The 20,614-nt window shown below is 43.4% G+C and overlaps 1 protein-coding gene across 1 annotated transcript in view; it reads right to left on the reverse strand.

Moving 5' to 3' along the window:
* LOC126234308 (reversion-inducing cysteine-rich protein with Kazal motifs-like) overlaps positions 1–20,614 on the reverse strand; it is a 354,561-nt gene that overhangs the window by 15,120 nt on the left and 318,827 nt on the right. Inside the window, exons 14-16 of the mRNA XM_049942994.1 lie at positions 14,386–14,543; positions 5,178–5,305; positions 1,285–1,518 (exon numbers count right to left, since the gene is read on the reverse strand). Of these exons, the coding sequence (XP_049798951.1) occupies positions 1,285–1,518; positions 5,178–5,305; positions 14,386–14,543 (520 nt within the window). The remainder of the gene's footprint in view (positions 1–1,284; positions 1,519–5,177; positions 5,306–14,385; positions 14,544–20,614) is intronic.

Genomic DNA, 20,614 nt, shown 5'->3' on the forward strand with positions numbered 1-20,614 from the left:
GAGGGAATTAGATTAGGAAATGAGACACTTAAAGTAGTAAAGGAGTTTTGCTATTTAGGGAGTAAAATAACTGATGATGGTCGAAGTAGAGAGGTTATAAAATGTAGACTGGCAATGGCAAGGAAATCGTTTCTGAAGAAGAGAAATTTGTTAACATGGAGTATAGATTTAGGTGTCAGGAAGTCGTTTCTGAAAGTATTTGTATGGAGTGTAGCCATGTATGGAAGTGAAACATGGACGATAACTAGTGTGGACAAGAAGAGAATAGAAGCTTTCGAAATGTGGTGCTACAGAAGAATGCTGAAGATAAGGTGGGTAGATCACGTAACTAATGAGGAGGTATTGAATAGGATTGGGGAGAAGAGAAGTTTGTGGCACAACTTGACTAGAAGAAGGGATCGGTTGGTAGGACATGTTCTGAAGCATCAAGGGATCACAAATTCAGCAGTGGAGGGCAGCGTGGAGGGTAAAAATCGTAGAGGGAGACCAAGAGATCAATACACTAAGCAGATTCAGAAGGATGTAGGTTGCAGTAGGTACTGGGAGATGAAGAAGCTTGCACAGGATAGAGTAGCATGGAGAGCTGCATCAAACCAGTCTCAGGACTGAAGACCACAACAACAACAACAACAACAACAAGCTTAGAGACCGATGACGTCAGCAGTTTGGTCCCATAAGACCTTACCACAAGTTCTTGCTCTTAGAAAGGGGTGGCTAATATGTTGCCCGGCGAACTTATTTGCAAACGAAACAAATAGAGAAGCGCTACTCTATCGCTGCTAAAGTGCTAATCATTCTTCGTGTTTCGCTGACAATGTTAATACACGTAATTAAACGAAACATGGCACTATACTGGTTTGTAACCATTCTATTGAATGTGCAGATACAGTTCCATTTCAAAAAATATTTTGTTTGTAGCAAGAAAAAAACTGACATTTTCAGTCAGTGCTGGGCGTCGCATGGAAAGTGTGATAAGCAATATTTGATCGGGCTGTACTTCGTGATTTTACTTGTTACTATCGCAATTGATTTTATACAGATGTTGGTTAGTGGAAACATATCATTTCTAAATTTCGCCTTGTATTCTGAGTAAACCTCATTTTGTGTTCCAGAAACGTTGGAAACATATATAATTAATACCCTGCGATACTGTCTTACCGATACTTTCATACCGATATGGCAGAGGCAGCGTTAAAAATTTAGGTATTTATATCGATATTAGATATCGTATCGAATCTGGAACTGCAGTGTCCCGAAGTAAGGGTAAATGAGAGAGAAAGATACCTGTTTGCGGCTGTAGAGGAGGATGAGGGCTCCGGCGCAGACAGGGCAGCAGGCGCCGGGCGGCCGCAGCGGTTGGCAGCCCTGCCTGGCCAGTGGCGGACACCTGCTCAGGTCCCGGCAGCCGGAGCAGCGGCCCACGTAGTCGAGTGGGACCCGCGCGGCCACCGCCTCGCACTCGGACCGGTACGTCACGCCATCCGCGCCGCACACGGCGCCCGACAGCGAGCAACTCTTCTGCAACACGCGGGGTCGCCACCTGTGACGTCTCGGCACACAGTGTTCTGTGGGCTGGCTAAGTGAAGCGACGTGCGCTCATTACAGAATCGGAGTTACTCTAGCTTTTCGTAAACAGCAGTTGGACAAACACACTGTGACCAACCCAATTGCATAAATTATAAGCTTTAGTCGCAGACGAAAATGTGTGGTGTTGCTCTACATTCAGTACACTGTTTAAAGGTCTACCATACCCAACAATCGTGCCAGCTGATATCTAAGACAATTGTACGAACTAATTTGTGTTCAATGTGATTTCACAGCCACCAGTACAGTGTTTAAATGCGTTGGCATACGGTTAAGGCGGCGACAGACATGTGACAGCACAAAGCGAATGGTCTCCGAATGCCAAACTGGCGAGATTCCTCACTGTTGTGTCAAGGAGTACCCACTAGATGACACTCTCCTTGATCCAGATATGTGCACGTGACGTGGCCTTTTATATAGATGCTTTGGGTAAAAGAAGATACTCACGGTTCACTACCTGTACGGAATGGAAAGCGATTCGAAACTAGTAACTAGTGCAGCCGTTTTTGTAGTGCTGTCGCGTAGCATTAAGTTAAGAAAGAAGAGAAAACCGAATAGAAGAAGACGGTGGATTTTGTCCCTCTGTTTCAGATGAGAAACCTGAAAATCAATCAGCTGAAAGTAAATTTCTGTTCATAACCTAGTTTTTAAATTCAACTTTGTTGTTTCATTTACTTTTTATATGTAGTTGAGAATTCCGCTGTAATTTGTTGTTGTAGATACAGAGGCAAAAACTTATTAGCTGACCAACAGAACCGAGCGACGAATTTGGATACCTCTGGAGAGTATGTAATGAAGATTTTAATTATGTAAATAATGAATTCAGTGCATGGGTCATGCAAATATGTTGTTTATTACTTCATAACAGTTGTTCGATGAGACTAAATTCTGTTTTAACATTTTCTGTTTTAACATTTTAGAAAACTGTCTACATTAGTAATTGCACAAAGAGATGCCGACAATATATCACTGTAGTGTGTAGTGGGGAGGAGATCCCATTTCTGTTCAAATCAGCCATGGACCGAGGAAGGAAATGTTGTCACCATGCCTCTGTGCAGTTACTAATGTAAACGATTTCCCAAAATGCTAAAGCAGTGTGTGTGTGTGTGTGTGTGTGTGTGTGTGTGGGTGGGTGGGTATGTGTGTTGATACTGATGTATGTTTGTATGTCTACCATTTCCACATCTGGATCAATGTTAGCCAAACTTGGTAGATCTACCCATACCACTTACTGTCTCGAAAGAAGTGCTGTGTGGTGAAGAACCACCTTCCATCGGAGCGTGAATGAAAAACAGGGTGACGTAGGAAATGCACTGAAATAGGGGGTGAAGAAGGTGGGCAGATAGAGGGGGGAGGGAGGAGGAGAACAGGAAATTAGAGAACGACAGGGAGGAGGAGATGACAGAGTGAGAGTGAGAGAGAGAGAGAGAGAGAGAGACAGACAGACAGAGAGAGAGAGGGAGGGGGGAGGGGGAACAGGAGGTGGATTGGGAGGTTGGCAAGAGAAGATAGAGAGAGGGGAGAATGGGATGTGTGTAGTTTATGTGACATACACATTAATATGCACAGCTGCAGGTAAAAGGATAGTAGTTTATAAGTGACAGGGTGAGATAAATGATAAAAATCAGTTATTAAAGTCATAATTAGTGTTCCCCAATGGGCGAACGAGACGGTTAATAATACGTCTTAATTTCTATAGATGCAACGTCATACCGAATATGAACCTTAAATTTGAATTATCCTACTGAAACACGTCTTCGTTTCGACAGAGCTTAAAGTGAGGATATTTTCGATTGAGGTAGTCAATAAATAACTTAATTACGATTTTTAATAGTGAATCATCCGTCTCCCGTCTTCAATAACGAACTGCTTGTGACAGACAATGTATTTTATTTAGAAATAAACGTAATAGTCAGTCGTGCATTGTATACATGATTAGTAAATTTAATTAATGATTCCCTACGAACGGTCTAACTGAAGTTCATCATTACATAACTGATGTCAAACGTGACTTCTGAATAAAACCATAATATGTAGTTGGTACCCATCGGTCGCTCGATTATTATCCAGTGTGCTCGTATCCGGATAGTAATAGCCCAACTATAGAAGGCATTCTGCGTTACCTGTTCCCACAGGTGCGATAGCCGTCAAAACTTAATTAGTGCAGAACATGGAGCCTAAATGCATCACGCACCAAAAAAAAAAAAAAAAAAAAAATTGACACAAAAGAAACGTGTTCTGTCGATCTGGTTATAAAACTGTGGAGTGGGTTGCATGAGTCTAATGACATTAAGTGGGGCCTCTTAAGATGTGCACTGGGTTCCAGAAACATTCATGAATGATGATACAGACTTGAGGTGTATTGTAGCTTAGACGTCGAAATTGGAGTTAATCTTGGTAGCACTTGTAAGTTGTCGGTTAATACTTTTGACGATAATGGTCTTCTAGTGTAATTAGATCAGTGGCACAAGCATTTTGAAGATACTGAGTGTTTATGTAAGGGGGAATCCACAGGTCGTCCACGGATATTCGTTCAAGATTCCACAGAATTCTGAATTAGTTCACAGCCGTCTGCAAATCAACCGAGAATCAGCCGTTCTTCATATGTCTATCTGGCGTGTGTTGAGGCGATATTTGTGTTTCAGACTATCATGGCGGTCACAAACAATTATTGAATGATTTCTGGACGTGTAGATGGAAGATAACAATCATCTTTCACGTTTAATATTCAGTTATGACACTACGTTTCATTCAAACGGGAATATGGATCGCCGCAAAGAAAGCATATAAGATACACATGGTAGTCGAGCTTCATGTGTTTTACTCCATTTCCCGAGAACAGTTTGACGGCTCGTTCTTTTTCGCGGAAAATACGGTTATAGGAATATCGTACCTGGAAATTATGGAGCCTGTTTCTTATTTATTTATTCTTTTTTTTTTGCAATTGCGAGATCGAGTGGAAAATTTTTATTTAATGTACAGTAAGAGCTTTCCTTAACAGTGAGCTGCTTCAGTGATTTATCGGTTGTAAGAGACGTACGACTTCGGATTGTACCACTGTTTCCAAGGTCACCTGATCGCACGGTATGCGTTTATTATTATTAATGTATTTATTTTACCTGTGATAAACCTAGTTTGCATGTCACCTTCTCTGACAACTTTGCGTAAACGGTGCAGGTACATAACAATTCCAGTGAATGAAGCAGTTCCGACATTCTCGCAAAAAATTAATGTCTGGGTGTTTGTCGTACATCCGCTATAGATAAAATCAAAGGAAAGAATATGAAAGGCAAGTAATAACTTTTATTCTAGATGTAACTGTACGAAGTATCCCAAGTTCGTATTTATGTGAAACGTAATGATATATCTGTGTGGAATCTGACGGATATTTTGAAAATAGAAACTTTGTACTTGTGCGCCTAAGTTAATATTCACCCCAGGTTTCTGTTTTCACTCACGTAACAGATACGGTCATGTGAAATCGGCTGAACCTTTTTGAAACACTTTGTACAGTCAAGGAACACACAAGAAAATATTGAAGAATACTTGACATAATACGTAAGCTGATAGCATTAACAGAGAGAGAGACTCACGAGGCAGGGCCCGCGGTAGGCGAGCGCCTTCCAGTAGTGCAGCAGGAAGCACAGGTTGGGGTGCTCCTCGCCCTCGGTGTCGCAGACGGGGTCGTGCGGCCGACTGCTGCACGACTCCACCTTCTCCACTGCGGACACACAGCAGAAGAACAGGCTGTTGTGAGCAGGTTGACATGTGTGCCACGGTGTCGTGGGCTTTCCGACCCGTGACGTTAACGTTGCGTTTCCGACCGCAAATGTTTTACAGTGAAATGAATACCCTCAGCTGCATACAGGCGTTGATGTAAGTCAACGGGGACAGTTGAAAATGTGTGCCCCGACTGGGACTCGAACCCGGGATCTCCTGCTTACATGGCAGACGCTCTACCCATCTGAGCCAACGAGGATATGTCCAAAAGAACAGATACCATCTTCATACACATATAGAGTTAAGGCTCACCGGCCATTTGACCATCTTCTTCTGTGCGGATGCACAAACAGTGCCCGAACTCTTACGGGAATCGGCAGTAAGGCCGCGAGTAATGAGTATGATGTGCAGGGGCACTATGAATATAGTGCGGGACAATAAGTTGCGAATGTGGGTCTCACACGAGGCGTACCAGTGATACGTCCCTGAAGTCGCAGTATTCTGTGTGTCCTCGGTGCCTCAGTTGGGTGGAGCGTCTGCTCTGTAAGCAGGAGATCCCCAGTTCGAGTCTCAGCCGGGGCACACATTTTCAACTGTCCCCGTTGGCTTTTATGAACGCCTGTATGCAGCTATGGGTATTCATTCCACTGTAATTTCATTCTTACGAGCTGCATGTTCACAGATGGTATCTGTTCTTTCGGACATGTCCGAAAGAACAGATACCATCATCATATATGCAAATATTTTAGCCATTGGTTTTCCGACTGGCGATGTAAGCCCCAATAGTGGAGAGAGTTCTGCCGATCGTTTTGTAACAAGACATTCCTTCAGATTTCATCCAGGCATAGGATTGGCCATACAAGTAGTAAAGGGGCACGTTCAACATTTGTGTCCTTTATATTTTTAACTTTTTGTCATCTCTTTTCTTTCTGCAACAATACTGCACCAAAAGTTAAAACTTTTTGTCTTGTTCTATGAATTATAATTTCTCACTCAATCTCCTGTAAGAAACCAAGAGACTTAAAAGATCATCTTGAATCACTCGATACTTTACATATTCTTATTAGGGAAAAGAGACCTAAATACGATACCAAAATACAAAGTGTACGTTTATTTTTTGAAGAAAATAAGGAACTGTTAGGAAAACATTTTAAATGGTAGGAACTATACGATACTTCAACCTGTCACTGTATTTGGAATGAAATTTTCACTGTACAGCGGAGTGTGCGCTGATATTAAACTTCCTGGCAGATTAAAACTGTGTACCGGACCGAGACTCGAACTCAGGACCTTTGCCTTTCGCGGGCAAGTGCTCTACCACCTGAGCTACCCAAGCACGACTCACGCCCCGTCCTCACAGCTTTAATTCCGCCAGTACCTCGCCTCCTACCTTCCAAACTTCACAGAAGCTCTCCTGCGAACCTTGCAGAGTCGTGTTTGGGTAGCTCAGTCGGTAGAGCACTTGCCCGCGAAAGGCAAAGGTCCCGAGTTCGAGTCTCGGTCCGGCACACAGTTTTAATCTGCCAGGAAGTTTCACTGTATTTACTTCTTTAAAGTTACATATATATAAACAAGAAAAAATATTAGGTTGACTCATAAGTTCGTCTTGCGCCTGCAAACCCCGCACCCGCCGAGCCTCCCGGCGGAACACATACATTTGCCTAACCGCCCCTACGACTTAGAGGTCGACAGCCTGATGCGTTACTGGATATGTCAGTGTATGTTTGTCAAATTACAATGAAATGAATACCCTTAGCTGCATACAGGCGTTGATATAAGTCAACGGGGACAGTTAAAAATGTATGCCTCGGCCGGGACCTGTAATCGGTATCTTCTGCTTACATGGTAGATGCTCTATCCACCTGAGCAACCGAGGACACAGAGGATAGTGCGACTGCAGTAACTTATCTCTGGCACGCCTCCCGTTAGACCCACATTCCCAACTTATTGTCCCGCACTTTATTCATAGTGCCCCTGCCTATTAAACTTATTCCTCGCGGCTTTTTGCCGATTGCCGTAAGAGTTCGGGCACTGTTGGTGCATCTGCACAGAAGAAGATAGTCAAATGGCCGGTGAACCTTAACTATACATATATATGAAGAAGGTATCTCTTCTTTCGGATATGTCCGAAAGACCAGATACCATCTTCATAGAATATATATATATATATATATATATATATATATATATATATATATATATATATATTGTGTGTGTGTGTGTGTTTATGCCTGGCCTTGCATGGAACAGCGTGAACGTGTGTTTAGAAGCTATGGAAAGCAAGATTGAACATTTCCGGCATGATATTCTGGTTTACTACCATAAGGGGAAAACCGTCGTACAATTCCAACATAAAATTTGTGCTGTACATGGGCACGATGCAGTAACGGTCCAAGCACGTCAAAAGTAGTTCAGTCGTTTTCGAGCTGTCAGTCTTGCCCTATCAGACAAATCTCGGTCTGGAGGGCCAACGGTTAGGGTCGTGGAACGGCTTAATGACGTGATAGTCAGCCGGCCTGGTGGCCGAGCGGTTTTAGGCACTTCAGTCTGGAACCGCGGGACTGCTACGGTCGCAGGTTCGAATCCTGCCTGGGGCATGGATGTGTGTGAGGTCCTTAGGTTAGTTAGGTTTAAGTAGTTCTAAGCTCACCTCAGATGTTAAATCCCATAGTGTTCAGAGCCATTTGAACCATTTGAACGTGATAGTCAACAAACCACATATGACAACGCGGGTGTTGATACTGGACTTTAGTGTCGCTCATGCTACTGTAGCCAGGAACTTGAAGAAGCTGGGTTACGTAAATATTCAGATGTATGTGCTCCTTAGAAAATGAGTGAAGCGAATTTCATTCAACGGGTGTCCATCTGTGACTCCTTATGAACACGCATTCAGGATGTTCCTTTTCTGGAACGGCAGGTAACTGGAGATGAGAAGTGTAAAACAATGCCCGGAGGAGTAAATCGTGGCACAAGGCAGGACAGCCACCAAATTGGTTCCTAAACCAGTGTTGCATCCGAGAAAGGTTCTGCTGTACATCTGGTGGGACTGCAAAGGCGGCCTGCATTGCGAACTTCGTCCGAGAAATACGGTTCGCAGTTGGATCGTCTCAGGATAGCCACTAATGAGAAACGACTAGACCTGGGACACGATGTCGTCTTTCACCACGACAACGCCAAACAACATATCTCTACGGTGCCCCATCTAAAGATGCGTTGCTATGAGTGGGATATGTGACCTCAACCGCCTTCCTCGCCAGACACTGCCGCTTCCGACTTTCTTCTATTCCGTTCCGTGCAGAATTCCCTGAATGGCAAACGTCTTACTTCCTTGAAGGACTGCAGACTGAACCTCGTAGAGTTCATCAACCTAAAAACCCCCACATTTTGGAAGAATGGCATTTATAAGGTTTCAGAGAAATGTCAATATATTGTCGGCAATAATGGTATATACTGCAGACAATAAACAGTCTATTTACGAAATAGATCAGCCTTATTTAGCTCTATTGTACACGTCACTGTGTGTGAACTGTGTAAGCAAACAGACAGGCAACCACTCTGTCGCAGCTGTCCTGCGGGGCTGCGTGTTCCCGAGCATTCTTTGTGACAACCCAATAAAAACAGTGTATCACTTCTTGTGCTGAAATTCTTAAATGTGATGCGGCTGCTCCAAAATATGATACATGTGCAATATTGTTACGTACAGTGAAGGTGTAAGATTGAAGACTTGAACAACGAGACAGAGAACACACCGAACGATGGTACGTGTTATTGGGATTTTCCTGTTTTCATGTGGAGGTTTATTTGTCGGATATTTATACCATGAAACTTAAGTCACAGTGGACTACTAAAATACTTTCACTTTCTTTTACTATTCATAATACTTTAAGTCAACCTGCAGCAAAGAGGAGGAACTGTTAAAATTCTGCTTCATATACTTACATCATTCGGTCAAAACTGCGTTACACAGTCACAATAAATTATTGCACAACATAGAAAAGGATATTTGCTACAGGTTTTTAATTCCAATTAACATCTTAAATCTGTGCAGCTGATACTGCAAGATGTAGCATTTCTGAAACTTCCTCGCAAATTGAAACTGCATGCCGGACCGAGACTTGAACTCGGCACCCTTGCCTTTCACGGGCAAGTGCTCTAATGACTGAGCTACCCAAGCACGACTCACGACCTGTCCTCACAGCTTCAGTTCTGCCAGTATCTCGTTTCCTACCTTCCAAACTTCACAGAAGCTCTTCTGCAAAGGTAGGAGACGAGGTACTGGCAGAATTGAAGCTGTGAGAACGGGTCGTGAGTCGTGCTTGGGTGACTCAGTCAGCAGAGCACTTGCCCGTGAAAGGCAAAGGTCCCAAGTTCAGGTCTGAGTCCTGAATACAGTTTTAATCTGCCAGGAAGTATCATATCAGCGCACATTCCGCTGCAGAGTGAGAATCTCATTCCGTATCATTTTTTATTGCATGTATCCGTATAACATATAAACGGTTTTCTTGTGAATCTTTTTCAGACGAGAAGGAAATGTTATGTGCCTTACTGCATTTCCAACTAGAAATCGAATAAAGAATATGTCACTTCAGTCTGTTTTTCTACAGAGAGACCCCTGTGTGCTAAATGGACATCTTCCACTAACAGAAATGATTTGGAAGTGTGCCATGAAGCAGTAGTTTGCATAAAGTATTTCACAGAAACTTATATTAAAAGAGGACAAAGAATGAAGACGAGGGGCAGCAGTGAACTTGAGTTCCTTCGGAAACCCACCCCCATATCAACAGCCTCACGAAATCAGACCCCTCGTATCTGAGCATCAAGTTGCCAAACAAAAGGCGTTAGACACATAGACCTATTACAGTTCAGGCACGGTGCATTAATGATGAAATAAATTCACAGATTTCAAGGCAAGAGTTTGTTCTAAGCAAATTCGAACATGGGAGCTGAAGATTCTTTTGTTGCATTATATAACGTGTGTTTTGTAGAATGTATAGCAATAACTCCTGCATTAATGACAATATTTGAAAATTTTACAGTGAAAATGAACAGAAATAATTTTCCATTTGATCCTAAGTCTTTACATCATAATTTAGGCAAAGAACAAAGATGTTATCAGTCGACAGACTTCGACAGTACCGAATATTATTCACAGAACAGATGGCAGTGTAAGAGACGCGAAGAAAAATATGAAATTATTGGACACGTCTTCCCCTACTGCAATTACACTATGCTGTGTGTTACAAATCTAAATGTGGTAAGATGCGTCTTCCACTGATACGTTATTTTACGACATTTCTATTAAGTCGCTTTTTTTTATCTGTCTGTCCGGTACCAGTTTTGCAGTTGATTTAAACTAAGCTCCCGTAGAGCGAGAGAAGTGAAATTTTGAACATATCTCAGACGTGAACCATAATGCAATATTAACTTGCTTTTTTGTCCGGTGCACGGCGAAGGGTACTTTGTTTAGCCCCAGCGTTTCTCGGTGAGCTGAAGACTTCTATCTTTCAGTGTAGCTAAGAACAGGAAGACAAGGCACTACAACTCATTTTCTTGACTGGTGTGTGGAAGAGGATGCTTCGCACACCATTGCCTTTTACCTCTTATCCTGTTCCAGTCGCGAATGGTTCTTGAAAATAACGATTCCTGATAAGCCTTTGTATAGCTCAAATCTTTATCTAATTTTTAACTCCTTGATATTTTCACGAGACTTTCGTAGGAGGAAGCAATATGTTTGCTGAGTCAGGGGAAAACAAAACAAACGTGGAATGTGCCACGTATTTCTGTTGTAATCGCATCAAAATGTTCGAAACTAACTAAAAAAATTCACACACACAAGATATTAGCAGAAAATAATTATTTAAATAAAACTGAATCATTAATATACAGTCTTTTTCAGACTAAAATGTTTGATTCATTTTTCCTTTTTACGGTTAGCTTATCAATTCGTGTTCACTTTCTAGGCAAATTTCCGTTTCAGCTCTATCTGAACATGTGCTTACTCCACAGCAGAACAATTAGACGAATGTCTTTCGATTCATGGTTTGTAAAAAAATTATTTTCATAATATATTACAGCCTTGCGTTATAGAACCATATCTTATTTATTGTTGTGTCCTGCGGTCGGCAGGAAAAAGAACTAAAAGCCCCCAAATTTGAACACTCTTTGTTATAATCAAACAAAAAAGCGCCTTCTTGGCATACACTAAGTTTTAAACGCAAGCGCAACAAGAAAAAACCACAACTCTAGTGGTGGGAAAACGAAATAGGAAACAAGACAATGGAAGAAAAATACTGACCAAAATCTACTCTACAAAATGCAGAATCCAACGTGCTACTGCAATGTTACACCGAGTGAATACAAGGCTAGGGTAGGCGTAAGTACAGGCGAGAACTATTCTTAGCGGTTGGTAAACACTGCCGGTCTGACGGTCTAGGCGTGCTTATAAAGCCAGGTCGGCGGAGTGCTACATAAGTCATGAGTTCTGATTGGTGGAACACTGTCACATGTTGTCTGGCGAAGTAGTTCGTGTTTATTGTTTCTGTCCGCTGGGAGATGTTCCTTACCGCGCTCCCGAAAAGGGGTCGGCAACCTATCTTGCGTGTCGATTTTGCGGGCCCTCTAACAATAAGGGGCCGCTACGACACCTATTATTTTCCCATTACTCTTTCTGTAGGTAATATGACGACACCCGACAAAGGCTAAACGCGTCATTAGCAGTATTTCCTTAACTAGGCTGTGTTATCCGAAAATATCGTATATACGGTTAATGCACCAGTCTTCCAGATAGAGCAGGAGACGATAAATTGCCTGTTGGCTTCTGTCTCGCTTTCTTCGGCCGACGTTTGTTTCTTGTTTTTTTTTCTGACGTTTCGGCAGCACGACTGGTTGGCATTGTTAAAGCTTCACCCTCACGACCGCAGATTATTATATGTACCTGGCGCGTCAACCTCTGAGGGCTTTTCCGTCGTCATTAGCGTTGTAGTTCTCCTATTGCTACCTGCAACGGTCGGTATCTGCAGTATGGGAATCCATGGTCCGCTCAAGTAGATGCTTTCTTGAAGTTAAAATCTTCTGGGTTATTAGGCCGCGTCATGTTTCTTCTAAAATGTTCAACGTTTCGACCCCTCTGCTGGGATCTTCCTCAGGATGTTTTGGTGTCCACTACTGCTAGAACACTGTTCCAGCAGTAGTGGACACCAAAAGATCCTGAGGAAGATCCCAGCAGCCAGCAGTAGTGGACACCAAAAGATCCTGAGGAAGATCCCAGCAGAGGGGTCGAAACGTCCAACATTTTAGAAGAAACATGACGCGGCCTAATAACCTAGAAGCTTTTAACTTCAATGACAACGGCCACGAAAGCCTGCAGACTTACATACATGCTTTCTTCTTTCTTGTTGATGCTACTGTCACTTTTGTGTATTTCTATAGGTTCCATGAACAAGTAGGCGCGACACCTCTTCGCTACAGCAAGAACTTACGTGTCGGCGAATGTCACTACGTGGTAGGTCTCACACAGAGCGTGCTCCGCCGGGCCGGACAACCTTTCAACCTGTCCCAGCCTGCAGTCCTGTTTGTGTTCGGTGAATCTCGCTTTGTTGATCGCCCAGTTATTCCCCAACATAGACTTTTTCAACATGTACCTGAAGTGGGAGATCTTTTTATGGAAAGTATGAAATAATTCCTCGTAGTCCCCTACAGATTCCTAACGTCATTCAGAGCCCTAAAAATTCCTGATTGTCAGTTTTTGATAGCTATGAGAATATTTATTAGATCCGACCCGAAATACATGGGGCGCATGCAGTACATAAGCGATGCATAAATAGTCCACTACCTTACTATGGCATTACATACTAACTGATGCATGAATAATTCACCTCTTCACTGTTATTACTGCATGTACTGTACGTTTTCCGTTTTAAATCTTACAAGCATTTTCATAGGTACTACACACTCACAATTATAAATCAGAATTGCCTGTATGGTCCTAGGAGAAATTCTTTTATACATTTTAGACCAATCTAAACGAAATTGTATTAAGAATTCATTTGTATTTGAATATTTATTTCATGGACTCGCCCCCTGAAACCGTGTAGGTAGTTATGAATAACCCTGTATTAAATATAAATACTATGGCTACCTGTCTACCCGCCAGGGTAGCCGAGAGCGTTAACGCGCTGTTTCATGGACTCGGGTAGGCGCGCCGTCCCCGGATCGAATAGGCCCGGCGGATTCACGACGAGGGCCTGGATGTGGTTTTTAGGCGGTTTTCCACATCGCGCTAGGTGAATACCGGGCTGGTCCCCACGTTATGACTCAGTTACACGCGTCGCAGACATTTGAAACACGTTCGCAGTATTTCACGATTTACACTAGATGCAGACAGTTGGGGTACACTGATCCCATCCTGGGGGGTATGGGGTGGCGATAGGAAGGCCATCCGGCCACCCGTAAAACTAACCTTGCCAAATCCGTTGTAACCACGCCGACCCTGCGATCGCTGCAGGACCATGGTGTAAGTGAAAGAAAGAAAGTAAGCCACCTGTCTATTGATATAGAACATGAGACTCAAAACATACTCATTTCTATTGAAGGACTGTATACCAATACACTGAGCGAGGTGGTGCAGTGGCTAGTACACTGGACTTGTTTTAGGAGGACGACGGTTCAAACCTATATCTGGCCATCCAGATTTAGGTTTTCCATAAGTTCCCTAAATGCCAGGATAGTTCCTTTCAAACGGCACAGCCGATTTTCTTTCCCATCCTAGACAAAATTGGAGCTTGTGCTCCGTCTCGAGTAACGTGAAGTCGCTGGGATGTCTAACTTCCCTCTTCCCTTGTATACCCAGATCATGATTACCACTAAAAAACATTCACTGTCTGACTCGGATCAAACGTCGAGGTACAGCCCTGGACAGATCACTTTGTGAGAGCCAGCGAAGGTCAAAGTTTAGGGTTTGAGTCCGAGTGCAGGACTTTAATCTGCAAGAGAGTTTCAAGATCAGCTGACACTCGGCTGGAGAGCGGCAGATTCCCACTGGAGAGCTACGGCAGCGCAGCAGCGGCGCCGGCGGCTACTGACCGCAGTGGTGCTGTCGGCAGGCGTGCCGCGGCGCTCCTTCCAGGCACGCCCTGCGCAGCGGCACGCAGTGCTGGCCGCGCGGGCACGCGTGTCGCGAGCAGGGATCACGCTCCGGGCACGCGCCAGCCTCCAGTTCGCCGTCGCCGGCGCCCGCACACCTGCAACACCGGACACCCCGTCTCAGCATACAGGGAGCACGAATGCGAGACACTCACTAGACTGCCTCACTTCTACATCTACAACTACATCCATACTCCGCAAGCCATCCGACGGTGTGTGGCGGAGGGTACCTTGAGCACCTCGATCGGTTCTCCCTTCTATTCCAGTTTCGTATAGTTCGTGGAAAGAAGGACTGTCGGTATGTCTCTGTGTGGGCTCTAATCTCCCTGATTTTATCCTCATGGTCTCTTCGCGAGATATACGTAGAAGGGAGCAATATAATCCTTGACTCCTCGGTGAAGGTATGTTCTCGAAACTTCAACGAAAGCCCGTACCGAGCTACTGACCGTCTCTCCTGCAGAGTCTCCCACTGGAGTTTATCTATCATCTCCGTAATGCTTTCGCGATTACTAAATGATCCTGTAACAAAGTGCGCTGCTCTCCGTTGGATCTTCTCTGTCTCTTCTATCAATCGTATCTGGTACGTATCCAACAGTGCTGAGCAGTATTGAAGCAGCGTACTGTAACCTACTTCGCCGGCAAAAGTGGCCGAACGGTTCAAGGCGCTACAGTCCGGAACCGCGCGACCGGTACGGTCGCAGGTTCGATTCCTGCCTCGGGCATGGATGTGTGTGATGTCCTTAAGTTAGTTAGGTTTAAGTAGTTCTAAGTTCTAGGGGACTGATGACCTGAGAATTTAAGTCCCATAGTGCTCAGAGCCATTTGACCCATTTTTTTGTAACCTACTTCCTTTGTTTTCGGATTCCATTTCTTTAGGATTCTTCCAGTGAATCTCATTCTGACATCTGCTTTACCGACGATCAAATTTATATCATCATTCCATTTTAAATCACTCCTAATGCGTACTGCCAGATAATTTATGGAATTAACTGCTTGCAGTTGCCGACCTGCTATATTGTAGCTAAATGATAAGGGATCTTTCTTTCTTTGTATTCGTAGCACATTACACTTGTATCGTTTGGTGGGACTCTTAGGCTACGGCAGAAGTTCGGTGCTAGGTGACGTGAACACTTAACGCCTTGTAAAACGAACCAGATTTTTAGGAATAAATGATGTTGGTTAACTGTGGGAGAGGTGTACCACTTATTTTCTTCAGCGCAAAACTTGCGTGTTTTTCAACTTCTTTTGAGTCTGGTAGCGTGTTAGCATACAGTGTCATACACTGAAGCGGCACAGAAACTGGTATAGGCATGCGTGTTCAAATAGGGAGATAAGTAAACAGGCAGAATATAGCTCTGCTGTCGGCAACGCCTACATAAGACAACAAGTATCTGGAGCAGTTCTTAGATCGGTTACTACTGCTACAATGCCAGGTTATCAAGATTTAAGTGACTTTCAACGTGGTTTTGTGGTCGGCGCACGAGCGATGGGGCAGAGCATTACAGAGGTAGCGATGAAATGGGAAGATTTTCCCGTACGCCCATTTCACGAGTGTATTGTGAATATCAGGGATCCAAAAATGGTTCAAATGGCTTTGAGCACTATGGGACTTAACATCTGAGGTCATAAGTCCCCTACAACTTAGAACTACTTAAACCTAACTAACCTAAGGACAGCACACACATCCATGCCCGAGGCAGGATTCGATCCTGCGAACGTAGCGTATCAGGAATCAGGTAAAACATCAAATCTCCAACATCGTTGCGGCCAGAAAAGGATCCTGCAAGAACAGGACCGACGACGACTGAAGAAAATCGTTCAACGTGAAATAAGTGCAACCATTCCGAAAATTGCACCAGATTTCAGAGTTGGGTCATCAACAAGTGTTAACGTGCGAACCATTCAACGAAACACCTTCGATATGAGCTTTCGGATCCGAAGGACCACTCGCGTCCCCTTGATGACTGCACGACAAGAAGCTTTACCTCTCGCCTGGGCCGTCAACACCGACCTGGACTGTTGATGACTAGAAACATGTCGTCTCGTCGGACAAGCCTCGTTTAAAATTGTATCGAGCGGATGGACGTGTGCGGGTATGGAGACAAACTCATGAATCAATGGACCTTGCATGTCAAATGGGGAATGTTCAAGCTGGTGGAGGCTCTGCAATTGCGTGGGGTGTATGCTGTTGGAATCATATGGGACCCCTGATGCGTCTAGATACAACTATCACGTGTCAGCATCCAGTGTGGTCACCTGCATCCATTCCTATCACCTGCCACCTGCATCCATTCATGTCCATTGTGCATTCCGTCGGACTTGGGCAATTCTAGCAAGACAATGTGACATTCCACACGTCCAGAATTGCTACAGATAGGCTCCAGGAACACTCTTCTGAGTTTAAACACTTCCGCTGGCCACCAAACTTCCAGACATGAACATTATTGGACATATCACCTGGGATGCCTTACAACTTGCTCTTCAGAAGAGATCTCAACCCCCTCGTATTCTTAAGGATTTATGGACACCCCTGCAGGATTTATGTCGTCAATTCCGTCCACCACTACTTCAGACATTAGTCATGTCCATGCCACGTCGTGTTGCGGCACCTCTGAGTGCTCGCGGGGGCCCTACACGATATTAGGCAGGTGTGCCAGTTTCTTTGGCTCTTCAGTGTGTAAAAAGATGAAGATATACAGTCGTGATCCATCCCACCAATACGTGTGTGGATGAGTTAGACCAGTGTACTCGTAGAGATGGACCACATAAAAATGGCTACACAAGAAGAAAAGAGTTAATTAAAATTTTATATTTTTGTCTTGAATGTATTGTAATGAATACAGAACTATACTATTAAAATTTTTACTAAAAACAATTTCATCAATTTATTATAAATCTTGACTGCACACTGGCTTTTCTAATGAGTTGTTGGTTTTGATCAAGCATTAGCCTGTATTTATCTCATCACAGCAGTTACATTTATTATCAAATGTTGACAATCGTGAACACGCACTTAACCCAATCGTAATTATTATTTGTTTCATAACAGATTTCACCACAGCTAATGCATTCATCCTCATCTCATATATCAAAGTTATTTTCCTAATCTTCTACAAAGTCTCCACCTGATGAACACAATGAGCTATTTGCAGTATTTTTCCTATTGAGCTTCTTCACTCTGCTTTTCTCTTCACTAGTATTTTCCTTTGGTGATCACTGTATACCTTTTTTCTCTTGAGCTAATTCCAGTGAGCATGCCCCGTCACTGGGCTGGCCCTGAACTTGGTTTCGCTACAGTCTATCCTAAAAGCCTTATCCTATCTTCTATGTCTAACCTAATTTTACATCTAGTGTCGTAATTGGTGCGTGGTCCTGTCCGGTTTTCGGTTTTTGTACCCCCCCCCCCCCCCTAGTCCAGAGCAAGGCGGATTCCAGCCGTGAAGCGGCTGGCCAAGTCCCGTCCCGGCGGAACAGGAAAGGTACACGGAGACTGAGTTGGTGTGATTTTTTACAGATTAATGGTTGTCCCTTAGAAAGTTCTTAAGGACTTTGTTCGAGATTTCGTCTGTTAGCTTGTTCAAGACATTGAAGATGTTGTCATGCCTTAGTAGGTGGTACATGTCGTTATTCGGAAGCTGTTGTCGTAGGTCGTTGGCTACGTCATTGAAGAGGTGGCACTCATACACCACAAGTTCTGGGGTGCCTTGCACGGAACCACAGTCACACGCAGGTGTAGCCTGCTTCCCAAACCAACATAGATATGTTTACAGTCTCAAGGTTTCCAGCAGAGTTTATTCCTTTGGTTACAGTTTATTCCTTTTGGAACAGTTGCTGCTTCCTTTCAAAATTCGCGGTTTTATCAATAGCAGGAACAGGTGATATTTCTTCGGAACATTTTTTTTTTGGTCTGCGGCAGCTCAGGGGTAGTCAGTTTTGAGGTGGTAATCTTGAAATTTTTAGTTGTAGCGTTAGTGGATGCTGAAGCTGTGAACCACAGTAAGAAACCACATAGCGGTAAGAATTTGATTCGTGCAGATAACTGCTCTTTTGGTGTGTTTGGGATCAGTAGGTGTTTTGATGAACTTAGAAGTTATTGATTTACCTGTGTGCAAGATTCTGCTCTTGCATTTGTTGGCACAGACATATTTTCTGACAAATAAGTATAGTCTGAGACTCTGGCCATCTCCCTTCTGATTATCACACATGCATTGAAGCTAAATTTAATGTGCTTCATCTCACTCACATTAAAACAAGTAGTCCATGTCTCCTGAATAACACTACTCCATTTCTCCCGATTGTCTGGGAGAGATAGACCACCGCGACTTCTGTTAGTTGGTAGCGAACTCTGTGTCCATTTTATGTTAGTTTCATGTCTACAGATTTGTGAAGCTCACAGTACTAAAACTGCATCGATATTGTGCAAATTAAGTCCTAATACTAAAATTGTGTAACCACACGATAGAACTTGCCGCTTAACCAGAAGACAGAATGTGATTTTTCTCTATAACTAACACGAAAATGACAGCAACACTTCTGCACCACATCTGGTCACGAAAGAGCTTTCTTGCAAATAGCGTTAACTACTCTCCAGCGGCACATTTGTGAAATATGCCAATGGTCCGCGTCACCCAGTGGTCCAACTCTCCAGGAGGTACCCTATTTGTTAGAAATTCTTTGGAAATGTTTGGTCTGAAATTGAATGACTCTCGAGAAAAGAAAGTGATGTTAGGTACAAAATTCAGATTCTCCACATTACGGTCAGATATCGTCGTTATTATAATGTCTTATAAATTTTTACTGGCTCTCGTAGGGCATTGACTTTACTGTGTTGATACATTCCACTTGGACAAATAAATAAAGTGGAATCCATTTTCATTAAGTCAAAGGTTTGGGACATGATTGTACTGACAACAGTAGCGATCTCAACAACCGCAGTGACTTCCACTGTTGAAAGTGGCTATGTTAGAAACAACGACCTACGAAGAACAATTACAGTGAAGACAATAAACATCTTTAGAAGACATTAGGTAAGCATATATATTTGGATCCCACCGTATGGAAATACCTGTAGGGGACAACTTAATGAGTTAGAATACCATGATCAAGCAAGAGCCCACAGTTGGAAAATCCCACTCTCTATTTTTATTAGAAGAAGAAATGAACCACTGTAACCTATCAACTGCTGCCGTACGACATGGCAACAAGTTGTGGGTATGTGGCGGTAGGCAATACGAAATCGTCGCAGTTAGATGAGTTGACTTAGAGACGTGACAGACTGGTACTAGAAACAAGTCATCGTGTTTCGATGTCACCATGACCACCTCCTCGTAAGGTTTTCGAATTTGTATGTGTGTCAAAGCTGACTTTGCAACGTGCCTACAGGGAATAATGTTTCACCCATAGGCACGTAACACAGCAAAAGAACGCTAACCACAAAATATTCCTAATCCCGATTGATTGGAGACATATCTTTCCAGGCGACAACTGCGATGCTTAAGGGCAGAACGCGCACATTCAGGCAGTCCAAAGTATTTCGACTGCACCGCTCAGACACTGGTCGGTTTGCGTGTTAGATAGTAAGTAGCGACTGATAGCTGGTAGGTGATACGTGCTGCAACAGGCGGGAGGAGAGTGTGTCATTGCTGCTGGGCAGACATTTAAACACTAACATTGACGCGCTGCTGATCCTGCAAAGTTATTCTGTCAGTCAAGTCAGAAAATGTAGTCAAGCAAACTTTAATGCAGTTCCTGTCAACAAAATGCAACAAACTACTTTTGGAGGCGAGACAGAGACCGACGCATTTAAGAGCAGAATGGCGGCCGAAATGTTATATCTTATATTGAGGTAGGCTCTGTCACTACAAAGAGAGGAAAGTGCACAGGTACCTCAGGATGAAATAAAAAATTATGCGGATTAACAAGAAAATTAAATTCAATCGAGAATGGTTACAACTCGGCTTCGTTCCTAGATATGCAAGAGTTAAAATCCGGAATTCATCTCACAACGAACAACGGATCATACCTAAAGCGGAGGTGAACCGGATAAAAGCGGAAATCAGAGACGCATACAAAGTGAAACAAGAACTTAATGTGCGTCTGTATGGTCTATATCTACATTTAGGAAGCTTTCTAACTCCAGTATAGTGCAGTGCAGTGGAAAATGAAGTGC

This window comes from Schistocerca nitens, chromosome 2, assembly GCF_023898315.1.
Source record: "Schistocerca nitens isolate TAMUIC-IGC-003100 chromosome 2, iqSchNite1.1, whole genome shotgun sequence".
Taxonomy (NCBI): Eukaryota; Metazoa; Arthropoda; class Insecta; order Orthoptera; family Acrididae; genus Schistocerca; species Schistocerca nitens.